Below are 20,001 nucleotides of genomic sequence, written 5' to 3' on the forward strand. Positions count from 1 at the left end.
AACTTATTATTATTACTTCTATTCACACATTATTTTCTCTTCTAAAAGTTACTCTTACTCACCAAATTTAGTACACACTCTGCACCGATTACTCAAATTACGAAATGACGTAAAAACCCTAATTTATTGTATCGATGAAGGTAAAAAGGGAACCCTTGTTTTTATGATTATTTGTAACTATTGGGGTAGTGAATGTATATTAAAGTCATTGTAAAGTAATAAATTCGAATAAATTCCAAATTAAAGGGAATTTTAAGAAAAATATAAAGAATTTTACGGGGCCTCACACTCTCTCCCCCTTAAAAGAATTTCGTTCACGAAATTCATACATGCACTCCTAAATAACGTAGGGTATTTTCTTCTATATCCGTTTCTAGCTCTCAGGTCTCACTGTAGCCAAAATTTAGCTTAACAATAGAAATCACGAATCGTACCTTCTACTATCTCCGATGGTTCAGGTAATGCCTGTTGGTCCAAGGCGTACACTCTAGCTGGCACCCTTGCTTAGTCCCTCCTACATTTGCTTGTTCAGGGTTTGGGTGTGACCTACGGGGACAAGTTGCAAGCTGGTGCTCGACACTATCACACCATAAACATTTTCCTGCCTTTCGCCAACAATCATTCTCAGTATGATTGCCTTCCCACAGAACCCACAAGATACTCGAGGGGCTGAGGTCTGACCTCCTTGTGAGGCACCTCTTGCTTGCTCCCTTCCACGCGAGGTTCCTCTTGGAGTAATTTCCTTAGGTGTCCCTGAAATTTTCTCACCAGCATCTCTTTGACCCACCTTAGAGGGTGGCATATCTAGATTACCTTGTCCCTGCCTTTGACTTCCGCTAGGCGCACCTCTCCTTTTTGCATGAAAAGTCCTCACTTGTGCCCTAGCAATTTCTATTCTCTGAGCCTTCTCCAAAACTTCCGTAAAAGTGTTAATCTGGGCTGCCGCCAAGGCCTCCTGTATCTCCACATTGAGTTCTTGAACAAACCTCCTTATCCTCCTTTGTTCCGTAGCTATCAATTCGGGAGCAAATTTGGACAACTTCGTAAACTGAGTTTCACACTCAGATACCCTTAAAGTTCCCTGTCGGAGGTTAATAAAATCGTCCTTTCTCTTCTCCTGAACGATAGGTGGGAGGTATTTCTCATTAACTCTCGCATAAAGTTCACCCAAGTGCATGCTGTCCCCTCTCTTTCCCATTTAGCCCTAATTACATTCCACCAGGCCCTGGCAGGACCCTCGAACTGAAAAATGGCAAATTGCACTTGCCTATCCTCTGCATAGTTTAACGCTGCAAAGATATTGATCATGGTCTCTAACAATCTCTCGGCTCCCTCAGGGTCCGGTCCTCCCAGGAACTTAGGAGGAGAGAACTTTTGCAATCGCTCTAGGGCCCTATCTTGCCCCATATCATCCCTAGGTTGATTCCGAGGGACTTGACCCTGTTGCTCCACCAAGCAAGCGAGGATATTGGTCATTTGTTGGATCGCAATTGCCACCTGATCCCATTTATAGCTTGGGGTCCAGGTTGCGGTCCACTCGTTTCACCCTTTTCCCCACTCGGTTAATGCATGGGTCCCAGCGTCTGTCTACCCCCACGCCCACGATTAGAGCCACGCCCGCGAGTAGCTCCCTGATCCTGGCTTTTTCTACCTTCCATGCTTCGCGACTAATCAACTATAGCAATATAGCCAACTAATCAATGATAGAATATAGCCACTGAGTAACTATATAAATATAAACAGGATAAAATAAGGCTCAAATAAACCTTTCCAAATCATAAAACAGGGGTAATGCAACACATTCAATCAAAACAAAACACATAACCTATTGGACATTAACCCTAGGTATTGCTCAGGCACTACACTTAATCAAAACTTGAACCACGTGAATAATAAGGATCCCAAATCCCACGAATATCTTCCATATATTTCAAGTCTAGACTATTCGCATCCCCTGTGCCTTTACTTTCGCCATCCAAACTTATCCTATTATTACTTGAGATCTCAATTTATCGTAAAGGTATCACTCTTTGGTACTCGGGTACAAGAATCCGAAAATATGATAATTCACCACTCAAGCTCTCCAGGATCAAGAGCAAATCACCCGTATTAGAGATTCCTACCCAACATACATATCTAAGGTCCCCAACAATAGACTATTGTTCCACACTAAACAAGTTAATCCCCACAGTCCGAGAACCCTCTCCCGGCACGAGCTCAATAGGAGCTCTGATACCATGTATGACGGCCCTACTTTCCCCAAAGGCGAACCAAAGGGTTCGGCGGACCGCCTGCCAAACTCTCGCAAGAACTCACTCACTCACTCATAGCTCAAGAAATATAACGTACATCCATAGAAACTGAATAACATATCCACTTCAACTTAATATATACATTGATGCTCAAATCCAGATACAAAACTTCCACACACCAAAAAAACTTCAAAGTATTTACATTTCGAGCACAATCAACCCTAGTCGGGTACTAGCGTGAGTACAAATTCAAAATTCAAAACAACTAGACTACGCTAGTCTGTACACGTCTCACGCCTCGCTCGTACCCCCTGTAAGGAAAACAAATGACGTAGAAAGAGCTAAAAACCCAGTGAGGTTCCAAATAGCAAGTTGACCATTATTTAAACGTGCAAGTATCACGTAGCAAAGTAACGAGCATGAAAAGTTCATAAAAGTGAGCAATAACACGTCAAGTAGCAAATCTCAAAATGAGCGAGTGTAAAGTTTTCTTTCAAAATGAAACAATAACACGATAAGTACTAATCATTCCAAAGTATAAGGATACGGATGGCTCTCAGGAGCCAACTTCCCATTGCATCACCAGAGCTTGATCAAGTAATAGTTGACTCTCCGTCAACTTTCAAGTAAGTAACTAATCCGGTAGAGCACCACTTAACCTACTCTCCGTCCACCATCCAAACCCCCTACTGGGCCCAAAATCCTCAACACTGGTGGTAATATTCGAGTATACCGATTAATCGAGGAGATATCACTCCACTTGACAAAACAAAAGACCCAGGGTTCGTTACCTAATCGACCAAGCCCTTGCCGGCTCGACTCGAGTAACTCGCCACAGGGTTTCTGGAATTCCAGGATGTACGCACCATATACACAAATATATCAAATCCATTGCAACAATAAACCAGTATATCTCATATTAGGGCAAGTGCGATAAAATACACTCTTGCTCGATCAAACAAATGACATATCATTAAATCACATCAGTCAAGTATTGAAAACTAGTGTCCAGTTCAATCAGGTATTTGGAAGCACTCACCAAAAGTCTAGTGCCCCTCAAAATCACGTTCAGGTCCAACTCCTTGGTTGGAGTCCAAATTTGCGATAAAATATCATTTACGAAGTTAAAACTCTCTAGTGTTCGAAACATAGGAGTTTCGCTTCAAGAAAATCAAGTAAATGCAACTTGTTTAAATAATATTCAAAATACTTATCAAATCCGAAAAAAAAATTCATGCTCGCTCATTTAAGTTTGGTCAAGACGTGATTTAGACTTTAGAAATCGCGTTTTGGTGTCAAAGACCAAAAAATCGTATTTTGATAGGGGTCACTACGTTCATTTTTCAAGGGTACGAGTTTCGGCAAAATTTTAGCTCATATCCCTCGACTAAAGAAGATGCAAATAGCCTAGATGGTTCAAGTGGTAATCGCTCTTAACCCTTATTCAAGTTGCAACTATGTCTACCTAGCCCTTAAGCGTAAATTTGGGCAGCACGCCCTTTGTATTTTCCTATTTTCCAGCCAATTTATGACTTCATTCTTTTCCTCAATCAACCCCACAGTTACACACAAAATAATCTCATTTCAATAGCCGTTCAAAAGGCTCAAAGTCATACAAGTACAAAATCAAGCTAAGGACATGTGCGGAAATGAAGTTTAGCACGAGACAGATTTGATGTTGTTTTACGTAACGGACACAACCGAAGCTACGCTTATCGGATTGAGGGGTAATTTATACTGTTTCGAAGCTAAGGCACAGAGATACAACTTTGATGAAGACCACCTAGTCCAGTTCAAAGTGTATCTAGGTCAAAATTTGAAATTACTGAACTAGAATCGCACAAACAGGTCAGTTGACCATGCTAAGTTTAAATGACGATAACTCAGCCTACCGATGTCCAATCGAGGTGATTCCAGGGGCGTTGGAAAGCTAAGACATAGCACTACAACTTTCATGTTTTGACTAAATGCTAATTCAGTATGAATCAGGGTGAACAGTTGGGGTCAAATTCGTGAAATGTCAAATCTGTCCCTAAAGTTCTACCTATGGCAGTCAGGGGTATTTTTGTCTTTTCACATGCTACAGTGCTCGGATTGAGCTTAAATTTTGCAGCCAACTATAAAACATCACTCCTTACAACTTTGAGAATTATAAGTGAATCAATCAAAACCCTAACTCAAAATTCATCACCCCAATCATCAAAACCACTTGAATAAGGCATCACAAGCAAAAATACAGGCTACAACACAACTCAAACATGATTAAGGGAAAAGAAAAGGTTAGTCAGCCATTGTACCTCAAGACAAGAGCTTGTAATGGTTATACTTCGCCTCTCCTGGAAAACTTTGGCTCCCTAAGCCTCCCAAACTTACAACTTACAAGGTAATCGGTGTAGTTTTCTTATTTTCTCTCTTAATCAAGCAAAACCTAAGATTTATGGAAGCTATTCTTCTCTTGTTTTTCTCTCAAGAAGATGGTGGACATTAGTTGGTCAATCAAGCCATGGATGACCGCCACTTGTCACAACCAATTTGCATCTCAATTTTTTTTCTTTTCTCTTGTTGTTTTGGTCAAAAAATTCGGCCACTCCATGCTGAGATTGAGGGAGATATTTTGCAATAATATCGAGGATATTTGATGGTAGGAAAGTGTTGGTCAAGTGATGTGTCCAATCGATTGTGAACGATACCCGTCGGTTCGAGCCGATTTTTCTTAAATCGTGTATACTAGGGTTTTAACTTATAATTCACTAACTTATTATTATTACTTCTATTCACACATTATTTTCTCATCTAAAAGTTACTCTTACTCACCAAATTTAGTACAAACTCTGCACCGATTACTCACATTACGAAAAGACGTAAAAATCCTAATTTATTATAACGATGAAGGTAAAAAGGGAACCCTTGTTTTTATGATTATTTGTAGCTGTTGGGGTAGAGAATGTATATTAAAGTCATTGTAAAGTAATAAATTCGAATAAATTCCAAATTAAAGGAAATTTTAAGAAAAATATAAAGAATTTTACGGGTCCTCACACTCTCTCCCCCTTAAAGGAATTCCGTTCTCGAAATTCATACATGCACTCCTAAATAACGTAGGGTGTTTTCTTGTATATCTGTTTCTAGCTCACAGGTCTCACTGTAGCCAAAATTTAGCTTAACAATAAAAATCACAAATCGTACCTTCTACTATCTCCGATGGTTCCGGTTATGCCTGTTGGTCCAAGGCGTACACTCTAGTTGGCACCATTGGCTTAGTACCTCATACATTTGCTGGTTCAGGGTTTAGGTGTGACCTACGGGGACAAGTTGCAAGCTGGTGCTCGACACTCCCACACCATAAACATTTTCCTGCCTTTCGCCAACAATGATTCTCAGTAAGATTGGCCTTCCCGCAGTACCCACAAGATACTCGAGGGGCTGAGGTCTGACCTCCTTGTGAGGCACCTCTTGCTTGCTCCCTTCCACGCGAGGTTCCTCTTGGAGTAATTTCCTTAGGTGTCCCTGAAATTTTCTCACCACCATCTCCTCGACCAACCTTAGAGGGTGGCATATCTAGATTACCTTGTCCCTGCCTTTGACTTTCGCTAGGCGCACCTCTCCTTTTTGCATGAAAAACCCTCACTTGTGCCCTAGCAATTTCTATTCTCTGAGCCTTCTCCAAAACTTCCGTAAAAGTGTTAATCTGGGCTGCCGCCAAGGCCTCCTGTATCTCCACATTGAGTCCTTGAACAAACCTCCTTATCCTCCTTTGTTCCGTAGCTATCAATTCGGGAACAAATTTGGACAATTTCGTAAACTGAGTTTCATACTCAGATACACTTAAAGTTCCCTGTCGGAGCATAATAAAATCGTCCTCTCTCTCTCCTGAACGATAGGTGGGAGGTATTTCTCATTAAACTCTCGTACAAAGTTCACCCAAGTCCATGCAGTCCCCTCTCTTTCCCATTTAGCCCTAATTACATTTCACCAGGCTCTGGCCGGACGCTCGAACTGAAAAATGGCAAATTGCACTTGCCTATCCTCTGGATAGTTTAACGCGGCAAAGATATTGATCATGGTCTCTAACCAACTCTTGGCTCCCTCAGGGTCCGGTCCTCCCAGGAACTTAAGAGGAGAGAACTTTTGGAATCGCTCTAGGGCCCTATCTTGCCCCATATCATCCCTAGGTTGATTCCCAGGGACTTGACCCTATTGCTCCACCAAGGAAGCGAGGATATTTATCATTTGTTGGATCGCAGTTGCCACCTGATCCCCCCTATAGCTTGGGGTCCAGGTTGCGGTCCACTCGTTTCACCCATTTCCCCTCTCGTTCTTGCGTGGGTCACTGCGTTTGTTTACCCCTACGCCCACGATTAGAACCACGCCCGCGATAGCTCCCTGATCTTGGCTTTTTCTACCTTCCATGCTTCGTGACTAATCAACTATAGCAATATAGGCAACTAATCAATGATAGAATATAGCCATTAAGTAACTATATAAATATAAACAGAATAAAATAAGGCTCAAATAAACCTTTCCAAATCATAAAACAGGGGTAATGCAACACATTCAATCAAAACAAATCACATAACCTATAGGACATTAACCCTAGGTATTGCTCATGCACTACACTTAATCAAAACTTGAACCACGTGAATAATAAGGATCCCAAATCCCACGAATATCTTCCATATATTTCAAGTCCATACTATTCGCATCCCTTGTGCCTTTGCTTTCGCCATCCAAACTTATCCTATTATTACTCGAGATCTCAACTTATTGTAAAGGTATCATTCTTTGGTACTCGAGTACAAGAATCCGAAAATATGATAATTCACCACTCAAGCTGGCCAGGCTCAAGAGGAAATGACCCGTATTAGAGATTCCTACCCAACATACATATCTAAGGTTCCCAACAATAGACTATTGTTCCACACTGAACAAGTTAATCCCCACAGTCCGAGAACCCTCTCCCGGCACGAGCTCAATAGGAGCTCTGATACCATCTGTGACGGCCCCACTTTCCCCTAAGGCGAACCAAAGGGTTCGGCGGACCGCCTGCCCAACTCTCGCCAGGACTCACTCACTCATAGCTCAAGAAATATAACGTACATCCATAGAAAATGAATAACATATCCACTTCAACTTAATATATTCATTGATGCTCAAATCCAGATACAAAGCTTCCACACACCAAAAAAAACTTCAAAGTGTTTACATTTTGAGTACAATCAACCCTAGTCGGGTACTAGCATGAGTACAAATTCAAAATTCAAAACAACCAGACTACGCTAGTCTGTACATGTCTCACGCCTCGCTCGTACCCCCTGTCAAGAAAAAAATGACGTGAAATGAGTTAAAAGCCCAGTGAGGTTCCAAATAACAAGTTAACCATTATTTAAATGTGCAAGTATCACGTAGTAAAGTAACGAGCATGAAAAGTTCATAAAAGTGAGCAATAACACGTCAAGTAGCAAATCTCAAAATGAGCGAGTGTAAAGTTTTCTTTCAAAATGAAACAATAACACGATAAGTACTAATCATTCCAAAGTATAAGGATACGGATGGCTCTCAGGAGCCAACTTCCCATTGCATCACCAGAGCTTGATTAAGTAATAGTTGACTCTCCGTCAACTTTCAAGTAAGTAACCAATCTGGTAGAGCACCACTTAAACTACTATCCGTCCACCATCCAAACCCTCTACTGGGCCCAAAATCATCAACACTGGTGATAATATTCGAGTATACCGATTAATCGAGAAGATATCACTCCACTCGACAAAACAAAAGACCCAAGGTTCGTTACCCAATCGACCAAGCCATTGCCGGCTCGACTCGAGTAACTCGCCACAGGGTTTCTGGAATTCCAGGAAGTACGCACCATATACACAAATATATCAAATCCATTGCAACAATAAACTAGTATATCTCATATTAGGGCAAGTGCGATAAAATACACTCTTGCCCGATCAAACAAATGACATATCATTAAATCATATCGGTCAAGTTTTGAAAACAAGTGTCCAGTTCAATCAGGTATTTGGAAGCACTCACCAAAAGTCTAGTGCCCCTCAAAATCACGTTCAGGTCCAACTCCTTGGTTGGAGTCCAAATCTGTGATAAAATATCATTTACGAAGTTAAAACTCTCTAGAGTTCGAAACATAGGAGTTTCGCTTCAAGAAAATCAAGTAAATGCAACTTGTTTAAATAATATTCAAAATACTTATCAAATCCGAAAAAAAAATTTATGCTCGCTCATTTAAGTTTGGTCAAGACGTGATTTAGGCTCTAGAAATCGCGTTTTGGTGTCAAAGACCGGAAAATCGTATTTTGATAAGGGTCACTACGTTCATTTTTCAAGGGTACGAGTTTCGGCAAAATTTTAGCTCATATCCCTCGACTAAAGAAGATGCAAATAGCCAAGATGGTTCAAGTGGTAATCGCTCTTAACCCTTACTCAAGTTGCAAGTATGTCTACCTAGCCCTTGAGCGTAAATTTGGGCAGCACGCCCTTTGTATTTTCCTATTTTCCAGCCAATTTATGACTTCATTCTTTTCCTCAATCAACCCCACAGTTACACACAAAATAATCTCATTTCAATAGCCGTTCAAAAGGCTCAAAGTCATACAAGTACAAAATCAAGCTAAGGACATGTGCGGAAATGATGTTTAGCACAAGACAAATTTGACGTTATTTTACGTAACGGACACAACCGAAGCTACGCTTATCGGATTGAGGTGAAATTTATACTGTTTCGAAGCTAAGGCACAGAGCTACAACTTTGATGAAAACTACCTAGTCCAGTTCGATGTGTATCTAGGTCAAAACAAACCAATCAAGTCAAGACATCCTGCAAAAATCTCTCAAGAGTCAAATCAAACCCACAGTCCGGCATCCTAAACTTCAAGCCTAGGATACACTACAGAGATCTGAAGCCTAAGCTCTGATACCACTTGTAACAGTTCTCAGGGTCACATTACAAGGTACCTATCAGCTTGCCACCCGCACGCGGGCATCCCCTACGGAGAGTTTCGCTTCGTGACTCTTCACGAACGAGAGGCTCGGGGCTTTTCCAGACGAAGGACTTAAGGTCCCAACTGTCGGCATATGGCTCTGATACCACTTGTAACGGCCCCACCTCCCCCTAAGGCGAACCAGAGGGTTCGGCGGGCCGCCTGCCCAGCTCTCGCCGGGACTCAGTCGCTCACTACAGTCCTCAACCCAATTACAATATAAATCTCAAAATTTCATCAAATTCTCCAATGATTACATATTACAAATGCAGCGGAAACTGATTCCAATCGTAGAACGTATACTTACATCCATATCAATTTCAAATATTTATACAAGACCAACTCGTACATAAAATAGATCCAAACTTAAACTGTACACGATATAAGCCATCCAGTCACGTGAATAAGCACTCCAAGCTTTTCTTCACCTTGAGCCCTGTGGGGGGGGAAAATAAAAAATTTTTGGGGTGAGCTAGAAGCTCAGCGAGTAACCATTAAAATCAGTAATCAAATCGGTTTCACAATATTTCTTTTCAATGATGTCATAAATCAAATGATAAGTCCAGAAACGATTACAGCATTTACAAAACATTAAATATGGAGTATCAATAATTCAAGAAACATGTACAATGGAAAGCGATAGTAACATTCATGAAATGATACATTCATTCTCCTGACATTTCCTCGCTCATTTGATCATTTATTTCATTTCATTCACCCCGTCCCTGGCTTTTGGCCAGGCTCCACCAACCTACATAGGTAATACTCGAGTATACCAAACGTTCACCCAAGTTCCTAATCGCCTGACCGAGTCCGCTTCTGGCTCAAGACGACCGGTAACAAGGGGCAATGGCCAGTTCAGCCCAAAAGGCTTACATTCATGCGCAAGTAACATTTCAATCGAAAATTTCACATTTATCGAGGTCGAGTGTGATAAAGTACACACTCGCCTCGAAAACTCGTTTTGGAAATCATTATAAGCGCTTAACACGTTATCAACCAAAATACAAGTCATGAAGTCAAGAAATATAGCAAACAAGGCACACTCACATGCCAGCACGCATGATATGCAAGAAAACATTTCAAAAGTAACTTTGGAAACAGTTCAAAAGTGAATAATGTAAGAAACGGATCATAAATAACTTTAGAAGTAGTTTGAGGTCACTCACCTCAATGGCTCAGAAATCATCCATCAAATATCATTGCCTTGCACAAATCCAAGTCCTCAATCACAAACTCAATGCAAATAACTTCCTTCAAAAGTTCGGACAGCACTTCCCCTGAATTTCCTTACTTTTCCCAGCCATCACGGCTTCATTATATCCTCAGCCAGTCCCAAAGGTACACACACAACAACGAGTTCATCCAATAGCCATTCAGCAAGCTTCAAGTAGTACCAGTACAAGTCAAGCTAGGGAAAAGGTCCGGAAATGAAGGTTTAGCTCAAACCAGAAAAACAGTTTTGGACGTCACTTTGCGGTAATGGCACAACTTGCACTACGATTATCGGATTAGGGTGTAACACCCACCATTTCTAAGCTAAGAACCAGGGCTATAACAATGTAGAAGGCCACTCAGTCCAAATCCTAGCACAACTAGGTCAAAAATGCAGAAAACCAACCCAGAACCGTAATTGCAGGTTCCCAAATCACACAAAACTGTAATCAGTCCAAGTCAGTCTATACAGGTTCAAATGCATTGATTCCAAAGGCATATGATAGCTAAGACATCAAGCTACATTTCATCAGAAGACACCAACAACAAAATCAAAACCAATTCCAGTCAAAACAGACAATTACAATCGCAGTTCGCACATTCTGATCACCCAGAACAGCAACAGTAAAAACGGCATATCTCACTCTATACTACTCCAAATGCCCTGAAATTTTGCAGGAACTTCAACCTCATCAATACCTACAACTTTCATGTTTTGAGAAAAGTCCAATTCGGCCTCTATCTATGACCTAAAATTTCGGACAGAATGAAGAACCAAGAACCCTTATTTTCCAGAAATTCTTCCAAATCCAAAATTGATTGCAATTATCACTAATTCACATCTACTAGAGTCATTTCCCCTCATTAACAACCATCATAGATGACCACAACATCACATTCATATTACACCAGAAAATTCCTCAAAAATAGAAAAACTTCACCAAATCACTTCAAACCAAGATAAAAACCAGAAATTTCAGCACTTTAATCACTACTAAGCATAACTTAAGCATCATTAGGTGTAGGAGGAAGTTTGAGCATCACTTACCAAGACAACAAGAGAGAGGAAGTAGTAGGACACCTTAGCTCTCCAAGAAAGCTTCACCAAATCACTCACTATCACTAACTAAAGGGATTTTATGGAGTAATTGCAAGATCAAATGGTTGGATGGTTCACCTTGAGCAAGATTGGAGCTAAAACTTGAAGAGTTTCTTGCTTCCTTTTGGAGAGAGGGCCGGCCATATGAGGAGAAGAAATGGTGATTTTTGAGCAATTTTTTCAAGATATTTACTCAATTTGGTCAAAAGTCAAAAGTGTGAATAGTTGCCAACAAAGTCCAACCAATGGTTGTGTGACACTTGTAACTCCATTAATGCAATCTTATCACTTCTTTTTCTCTCTCACATCAATCATTTCACACACTCTACTTATCTCTTAACACCCGATAAATTTTACACAGTATCCGGAATGTAACCTAATTGGCCGAATTTTTCCGAACTTTTCGCACTAGTGGGTCCCACGTCCGTTATAAACTCTTAATTTCTCAAAAACTCTCCAATACTAGAAAAATCATTTGAAAACGATATTTTCTCATAAACTTTATCTGGGAAATTTTTTCTAATCAAGAAAATTTAGAAAAGCGGGCGTTAAACAAATAAACCCTAGAAAAGTAGAAAATTTCCGGGTTCTCAAACTCATTTTTTTCGGGGCGTCACAATCTCCCCTCCTTAAAAGAATGTCGTCCTCGACATTCCCTCTTGTACCAATCAAGTCAAGACATCCTGCAAAAATCTCTCAAGAGTCAAATCAAACCCACAGTCCGGCATCCTAAACTTCAAGCCTAGGATACACTACAGAGATCTGAAGTCTAAGCTCTGATACCACTTGTAACAGTTCTCAGGGTCACATTACAAGGTACCTATCAGCTTGCCACCCGCACGCGGGCATCCCCTACGGAGAGTTTCGCTTCGTGACTCTTCACGAACGAGAGGCTCGGGGCTTTTCCAGACGAAGGACTTAAGGTCCCAACTGTCGGCATATGGCTCTGATACCACTTGTAACGGCCCCACCTCCCCCTAAGGCGAACCAGAGGGTTCGGCGGGCCGCCTGCCCAGCTCTCGCCGGGACTCAGTCGCTCACTACAGTCCTCAACCCAATTACAATATAAATCTCAAAATTTCATCAAATTCTCCAATGATTACATATTACAAATGCAGCGGAAACTGATTCCAATCGTAGAACGTATACTTACATCCATATCAATTTCAAATATTTATACAAGACCAACTCGTACATAAAATAGATCCAAACTTAAACTGTACACGATATAAGCCATCCAGTCACGTGAATAGCACTCCAAGCTTTTCTTCGCCTTGAGCCCTGTGGGGGGGAAAATAAAACATTTTTGGGGTGAGCTAGAAGCTCAGCGAGTAACCATTAAAATCAGTAATCAAATCGGTTTCACAATATTTCTTTTCAATGATGTCATAAATCAATGATGTCATAAATCAAATGATAAGTCCATAAACGATTACAGCATTTACAAAACATTAAATATGGAGTATCAATAATTCAAGAAACATGTACAATGGAAAGCGATAGTAACATTCATGAAAGGATACATTCATTCTCCTGACATTTCCTCGCTCATTTGATCATTTATTTCATTTCATTCACCCCGTCCCTGGCTTTTGACCAGGCTCCACCAACCTACATAGGTAATACTCGAGTATACCAAACGTTCACCCAAGTTCCTAATCGCCTGACCGAGTCCGCTTCTGGCTCAAGACGACCGGTAACAAGGGGCAATGGCCAGTTCAGCCCAAAAGGCTTACATTCATGCGCAAGTAACATTTCAATCGAAAATTTCACATTTATCGAGGTCGAGTGCGATAAAGTACACACTCGCCTCGAAAACTCGTTTTGGAAATCATTATAAGCGCTTAACACGTTATCAACCAAAATACAAGTCATGAAGTCAAGAAATATAGCAAACAAGGCACACTCACATGCCAGCACGCATGATATGCAAGAAAACATTTCAAAAGTAACTTTGGAAACAGTTCAAAAGTGAATAATGTAAGAAACGGATCATAAATAACTTTAGAAGTAGTTTGAGGTCACTCACCTCAATGGCTCAGAAATCATCCATCAAATATCATTGCCTTGCTCAAATCCAAGTCCTCAATCACAAACTCAATGCAAATAACTTCCTTCAAAAGTTCGGACAGCACTTCCCCCGAATTTCCTTACTTTTCCCAGCCATCACGGCTTCATTATATCCTCAGCCAGTCCCAAAGGTACATACACAACAACGAGTTCATCCAATAGCCATTCAGCAAGTTTCAAGTAGTACCAGTACAAGTCAAGCTAGGGAAAAGGTCCGGAAATGAAGGTTTAGCTCAAACCAGAAAAACAGTTTTGGACGTCACTTTGCGGTAATGGCACAACTTGCACTACGATTATCGGATTAGGGTGTAAGACCCACCATTTCGAAGCTAAGAACCAGGGCTATAACAATGTAGAAGGCCACTCAGTCCAAATCCTAGCACAACTAGGTCAAAAATGCAGAAAACCAACCCAGAACCGTAATTGCAGGTTCCCAAATCACACAAAAATGTAATCAGTCCAAGTCAGTCTATACAGGTTCAAATGCATTGATTCCAAAGGAATATGATAGCTAAGACATCAAGATACATTTCATCAGAAGACAGCAACAACAAAATCCAAACCAATTCCAGTCAAAACAGACAATTACAATCGCAGTTCGCACATTCTGATCACCCAGAACAGCAACAGTAAAAACATAATATCTCACTCTATACTACTCCAAATGCCCTGAAATTTTTCAGGCACTTCAACCTCATCAATACCTACAACTTTCATGTTTTGAGGAAAGTCCAATTCGGCCTCTATCTATGACCTAAAATTTCGGACAGAATGAAGAACCAAGAACCCTAATTTTCCAGAAATTCTTCCAAATCCAAAATTGATTGCAATTATCACTAATTCACATCTACTAGAGTCATTTCCCCTCATTAACAACCATCATAGATGACCACAACATCACATTCATATTACACCAGAAAATTCCTCAAAAATAGAAAAACTTCACCAAATCACTTCAAACCAAGATAAAAACCAGAAATTTCAGCACTTTAATCACTACTAAGCATAACTTAAGCATCATTAGGTGTAGGAGGAAGTTTGAGCATCACTTACCAAGAAAACAAGAGAGAGGAAGTAGTAGGACACCTTAGCTCTCCAAGAAAGCTTCACCAAATCACTCACTATCACTAACTAAAGGGATTTTATGGAGTAATTGCAAGATCAAATGGTTGGATGGTTCACCTTGAGCAAGATTGGAGCTAAAACTTGAAGAGTTTCTTGCTTCCTTTTGGAGAGAGGGCCGGCCATATGAGGAGAAGAAATGGTGATTTTTGAGCAATTTTTTCAAGATATTTACTCAATTTGGTCAAAAGTCAAAAGTGTGAATAGTTGCCAACAAAGTCCAACCAATGGTTGTGTGACACTTGTAACTCCATTAATGCAATCTTATCACTTCTTTTTCTCTCTCACATCAATCATTTCACACACTCTACTTATCTCTTAACACCCGATAAATTTTACACAGTATCCGGAATGTAACCTAATTGGCCGAATTTTTCCGAACTTTTCGCACTAGTGGGTCCCACGTCCGTTATAAACTCTTAATTTCTCAAAAACTCTCCAATACTAGAAAAATCATTTGAAAACGATATTTTCTCATAAACTTTATCTGGGAAATTTTTTCTAATCAAGAAAATTTAGAAAAGCGGGCGTTAAACAAATAAACCCTAGAAAAGTAGAAAATTTCCGGGTTCTCAAACTCATTTTTTTCGGGGCGTCACAATCTCCCCTCCTTAAAAGAATGTCGTCCTCGACATTCCCTCTTGTACCAATCAAGTCAAGACATCCTGCAAAAATCTCTCAAGAGTCAAATCAAACCCACAGTCCGGCATCCTAAACTTCAAGCCTAGGATACACTACAGAGATCTGAAGTCTAAGCTCTGATACCACTTGTAACAGTTCTCAGGGTCACATTACAAGGTACCTATCAGCTTGCCACCCGCACGCGGGCATCCCCTACGGAGAGTTTCGCTTCGTGACTCTTCACGAACGAGAGGCTCGGGGCTTTTCCAGACGAAGGACTTAAGGTCCCAACTGTCGGCATATGGCTCTGATACCACTTGTAACGGCCCCACCTCCCCCTAAGGCGAACCAGAGGGTTCGGCGGGCCGCCTGCCCAGCTCTCGCCGGGACTCAGTCGCTCACTACAGTCCTCAACCCAATTACAATATAAATCTCAAAATTTCATCAAATTCTCCAATGATTACATATTACAAATGCAGCGGAAACTGATTCCAATCGTAGAACGTATACTTACATCCATATCAATTTCAAATATTTATACAAGACCAACTCGTACATAAAATAGATCCAAACTTAAACTGTACACGATATAAGCCATCCAGTCACGTGAATAGCACTCCAAGCTTTTCTTCGCCTTGAGCCCTGTGGGGGGGAAAATAAAACATTTTTGGGGTGAGCTAGAAGCTCAGCGAGTAACCATTAAAATCAGTAATCAAATCGGTTTCACAATATTTCTTTTCAATGATGTCATAAATCAATGATGTCATAAATCAAATGATAAGTCCAGAAACGATTACAGCATTTACAAAACATTAAATATGGAGTATCAATAATTCAAGAAACATGTACAATGGAAAGCGATAGTAACATTCATGAAAGGATACATTCATTCTCCTGACATTTCCTCGCTCATTTGATCATTTATTTCATTTCATTCACCCCGTCCCTGGCTTTTGACCAGGCTCCACCAACCTACATAGGTAATACTCGAGTATACCAAACGTTCACCCAAGTTCCTAATCGCCTGACCGAGTCCGCTTCTGGCTCAAGACGACCGGTAACAAGGGGCAATGGCCAGTTCAGCCCAAAAGGCTTACATTCATGCGCAAGTAACATTTCAATCGAAAATTTCACATTTATCGAGGTCGAGTGCGATAAAGTACACACTCGCCTCGAAAACTCGTTTTGGAAATCATTATAAGCGCTTAACACGTTATCAACCAAAATACAAGTCATGAAGTCAAGAAATATAGCAAACAAGGCACACTCACATGCCAGCACGCATGATATGCAAGAAAACATTTCAAAAGTAACTTTGGAAACAGTTCAAAAGTGAATAATGTAAGAAACGGATCATAAATAACTTTAGAAGTAGTTTGAGGTCACTCACCTCAATGGCTCAGAAATCATCCATCAAATATCATTGCCTTGCTCAAATCCAAGTCCTCAATCACAAACTCAATGCAAATAACTTCCTTCAAAAGTTCGGACAGCACTTCCCCCGAATTTCCTTACTTTTCCCAGCCATCACGGCTTCATTATATCCTCAGCCAGTCCCAAAGGTACATACACAACAACGAGTTCATCCAATAGCCATTCAGCAAGTTTCAAGTAGTACCAGTACAAGTCAAGCTAGGGAAAAGGTCCGGAAATGAAGGTTTAGCTCAAACCAGAAAAACAGTTTTGGACGTCACTTTGCGGTAATGGCACAACTTGCACTACGATTATCGGATTAGGGTGTAAGACCCACCATTTCGAAGCTAAGAACCAGGGCTATAACAATGTAGAAGGCCACTCAGTCCAAATCCTAGCACAACTAGGTCAAAAATGCAGAAAACCAACCCAGAACCGTAATTGCAGGTTCCCAAATCACACAAAAATGTAATCAGTCCAAGTCAGTCTATACAGGTTCAAATGCATTGATTCCAAAGGAATATGATAGCTAAGACATCAAGATACATTTCATCAGAAGACAGCAACAACAAAATCCAAACCAATTCCAGTCAAAACAGACAATTACAATCGCAGTTCGCACATTCTGATCACCCAGAACAGCAACAGTAAAAACATAATATCTCACTCTATACTACTCCAAATGCCCTGAAATTTTTCAGGCACTTCAACCTCATCAATACCTACAACTTTCATGTTTTGAGGAAAGTCCAATTCGGCCTCTATCTATGACCTAAAATTTCGGACAGAATGAAGAACCAAGAACCCTAATTTTCCAGAAATTCTTCCAAATCCAAAATTGATTGCAATTATCACTAATTCACATCTACTAGAGTCATTTCCCCTCATTAACAACCATCATAGATGACCACAACATCACATTCATATTACACCAGAAAATTCCTCAAAAATAGAAAAACTTCACCAAATCACTTCAAACCAAGATAAAAACCAGAAATTTCAGCACTTTAATCACTACTAAGCATAACTTAAGCATCATTAGGTGTAGGAGGAAGTTTGAGCATCACTTACCAAGAAAACAAGAGAGAGGAAGTAGTAGGACACCTTAGCTCTCCAAGAAAGCTTCACCAAATCACTCACTATCACTAACTAAAGGGATTTTATGGAGTAATTGCAAGATCAAATGGTTGGATGGTTCACCTTGAGCAAGATTGGAGCTAAAACTTGAAGAGTTTCTTGCTTCCTTTTGGAGAGAGGGCCGGCCATATGAGGAGAAGAAATGGTGATTTTTGAGCAATTTTTTCAAGATATTTACTCAATTTGGTCAAAAGTCAAAAGTGTGAATAGTTGCCAACAAAGTCCAACCAATGGTTGTGTGACACTTGTCACTCCATTAATGCAATCTTATCACTTCTTTTTCTCTCTCACATCAATCATTTCACACACTCTACTTATCTCTTAACACCCGATAAATTTTACACAGTATCCGGAATGTAACCTAATTGGCCGAATTTTTCCGAACTTTTCGCACTAGTGGGTCCCACGTCCGTTATAAACTCTTAATTTCTCAAAAACTCTCCAATACTAGAAAAATCATTTGAAAACGATATTTTCTCATAAACTTTATCTGGGAAATTTTTTCTAATCAAGAAAATGTAGAAAAGCGGGCGTTAAACAAATAAACCCTAGAAAAGTAGAAAATTTCCGGGTTCTCAAACTCATTTTTTTCGGGGCGTCACAATCTCCCCTCCTTAAAAGAATGTCGTCCTCGACATTCCCTCTTGTACCAATCAAGTCAAGACATCCTGCAAAAATCTCTCAAGAGTCAAATCAAACCCACAGTCCGGCATCCTAAACTTCAAGCCTAGGATACACTACAGAGATCTGAAGTCTAAGCTCTGATACCACTTGTAACAGTTCTCAGGGTCACATTACAAGGTACCTATCAGCTTGCCACCCGCACGCGGGCATCCCCTACGGAGAGTTTCGCTTCGTGACTCTTCACGAACGAGAGGCTCGGGGCTTTTCCAGACGAAGGACTTAAGGTCCCAACTGTCGGCATATGGCTCTGATACCACTTGTAACGGCCCCACCTCCCCCTAAGGCGAACCAGAGGGTTCGGCGGGCCGCCTGCCCAGCTCTCGCCGGGACTCAGTCGCTCACTACAGTCCTCAACCCAATTACAATATAAATCTCAAAATTTCATCAAATTCTCCAATGATTACATATTACAAATGCAGCGGAAACTGATTCCAATCGTAGAACGTATACTTACATCCATATCAATTTCAAATATTTATACAAGACCAACTCGTACATAAAATAGATCCAAACTTAAACTGTACACGATATAAGCCATCCAGTCACGTGAATAAGCACTCCAAGCTTTTCTTCGCCTTGAGCCCTGTGGGGGGGGGAAAAATAAAACATTTTTGGGGTGAGCTAGAAGCTCAGCGAGTAACCATTAAAATCAGTAATCAAATCGGTTTCACAATATTTCTTTTCAATGATGTCATAAATCAATGATGTCATAAATCAAATGATAAGTCCAGAAACGATTACAGCATTTACAAAACATTAAATATGGAGTATCAATAATTCAAGAAACATGTACAATGGAAAGCGATAGTAACATTCATGAAAGGATACATTCATTCTCCTGACATTTCCTCGCTCATTTGATCATTTATTTCATTTCATTCACCCCGTCCCTGGCTTTTGACCAGGCTCCACCAACCTACATAGGTAATACTCGAGTATACCAAACGTTCACCCAAGTTCCTAATCGCCTGACCGAGTCCGCTTCTGGCTCAAGACGACCGGTAACAAGGGGCAATGGCCAGTTCAGCCCAAAAGGCTTACATTCATGCGCAAGTAACATTTCAATCGAAAATTTCACATTTATCGAGGTCGAGTGCGATAAAGTACACACTCGCCTCGAAAACTCGTTTTGGAAATCATTATAAGCGCTTAACACGTTATCAACCAAAATACAAGTCATGAAGTCAAGAAATATAGCAAACAAGGCACACTCACATGCCAGCACGCATGATATGCAAGAAAACATTTCAAAAGTAACTTTGGAAACAGTTCAAAAGTGAATAATGTAAGAAACGGATCATAAATAACTTTAGAAGTAGTTTGAGGTCACTCACCTCAATGGCTCAGAAATCATCCATCAAATATCATTGCCTTGCACAAATCCAAG

At 40.5% G+C, this 20,001-nt stretch overlaps 1 protein-coding gene across 1 annotated transcript; it reads right to left on the minus strand.

The window, feature by feature from the left end:
* Window positions 1-514: 514 nt before the first annotated feature.
* LOC113750555 lies at window positions 515-1,476 on the minus strand. The gene is made up of 3 exons (XM_027294515.1): window positions 1,213-1,476; window positions 881-1,117; window positions 515-787 (listed from the first exon to the last, which is right to left on the minus strand). The coding sequence occupies exons 1-3, from the start codon at window positions 1,474-1,476 to the stop codon at window positions 515-517; spliced, it is 774 nt and encodes a 257-aa protein (XP_027150316.1).
* Between the last annotated feature and the right edge of the window lie 18,525 nt (window positions 1,477-20,001).

The sequence above is a fragment of the Coffea eugenioides genome, chromosome 10 (assembly GCF_003713205.1).
Source record: "Coffea eugenioides isolate CCC68of chromosome 10, Ceug_1.0, whole genome shotgun sequence".
Classification (NCBI taxonomy): Eukaryota; Viridiplantae; Streptophyta; class Magnoliopsida; order Gentianales; family Rubiaceae; genus Coffea; species Coffea eugenioides.

What these genes read in the sequence shown, in the direction of transcription:
- LOC113750555 (XM_027294515.1), bottom strand. Translation starts at nt 1,476, where the DNA reads ATGACCAATATCCTCGCTTGCTTGGTGGAGCAACAGGGTCAAGTCCCT. An exon ending in CTGCCAGGGCCTGGTGGAAT is followed by an intron (nt 1,118 to 1,212) that starts GTAATTAGGGCT and finishes CCTATCGTTCAG; the next exon opens with GAGAAGAGAAAGGACGATTT. An exon ending in AGAGAATAGAAATTGCTAGG is followed by an intron (nt 788 to 880) that starts GCACAAGTGAGG and finishes CCACCCTCTAAG; the next exon opens with GTGGGTCAAAGAGATGCTGG.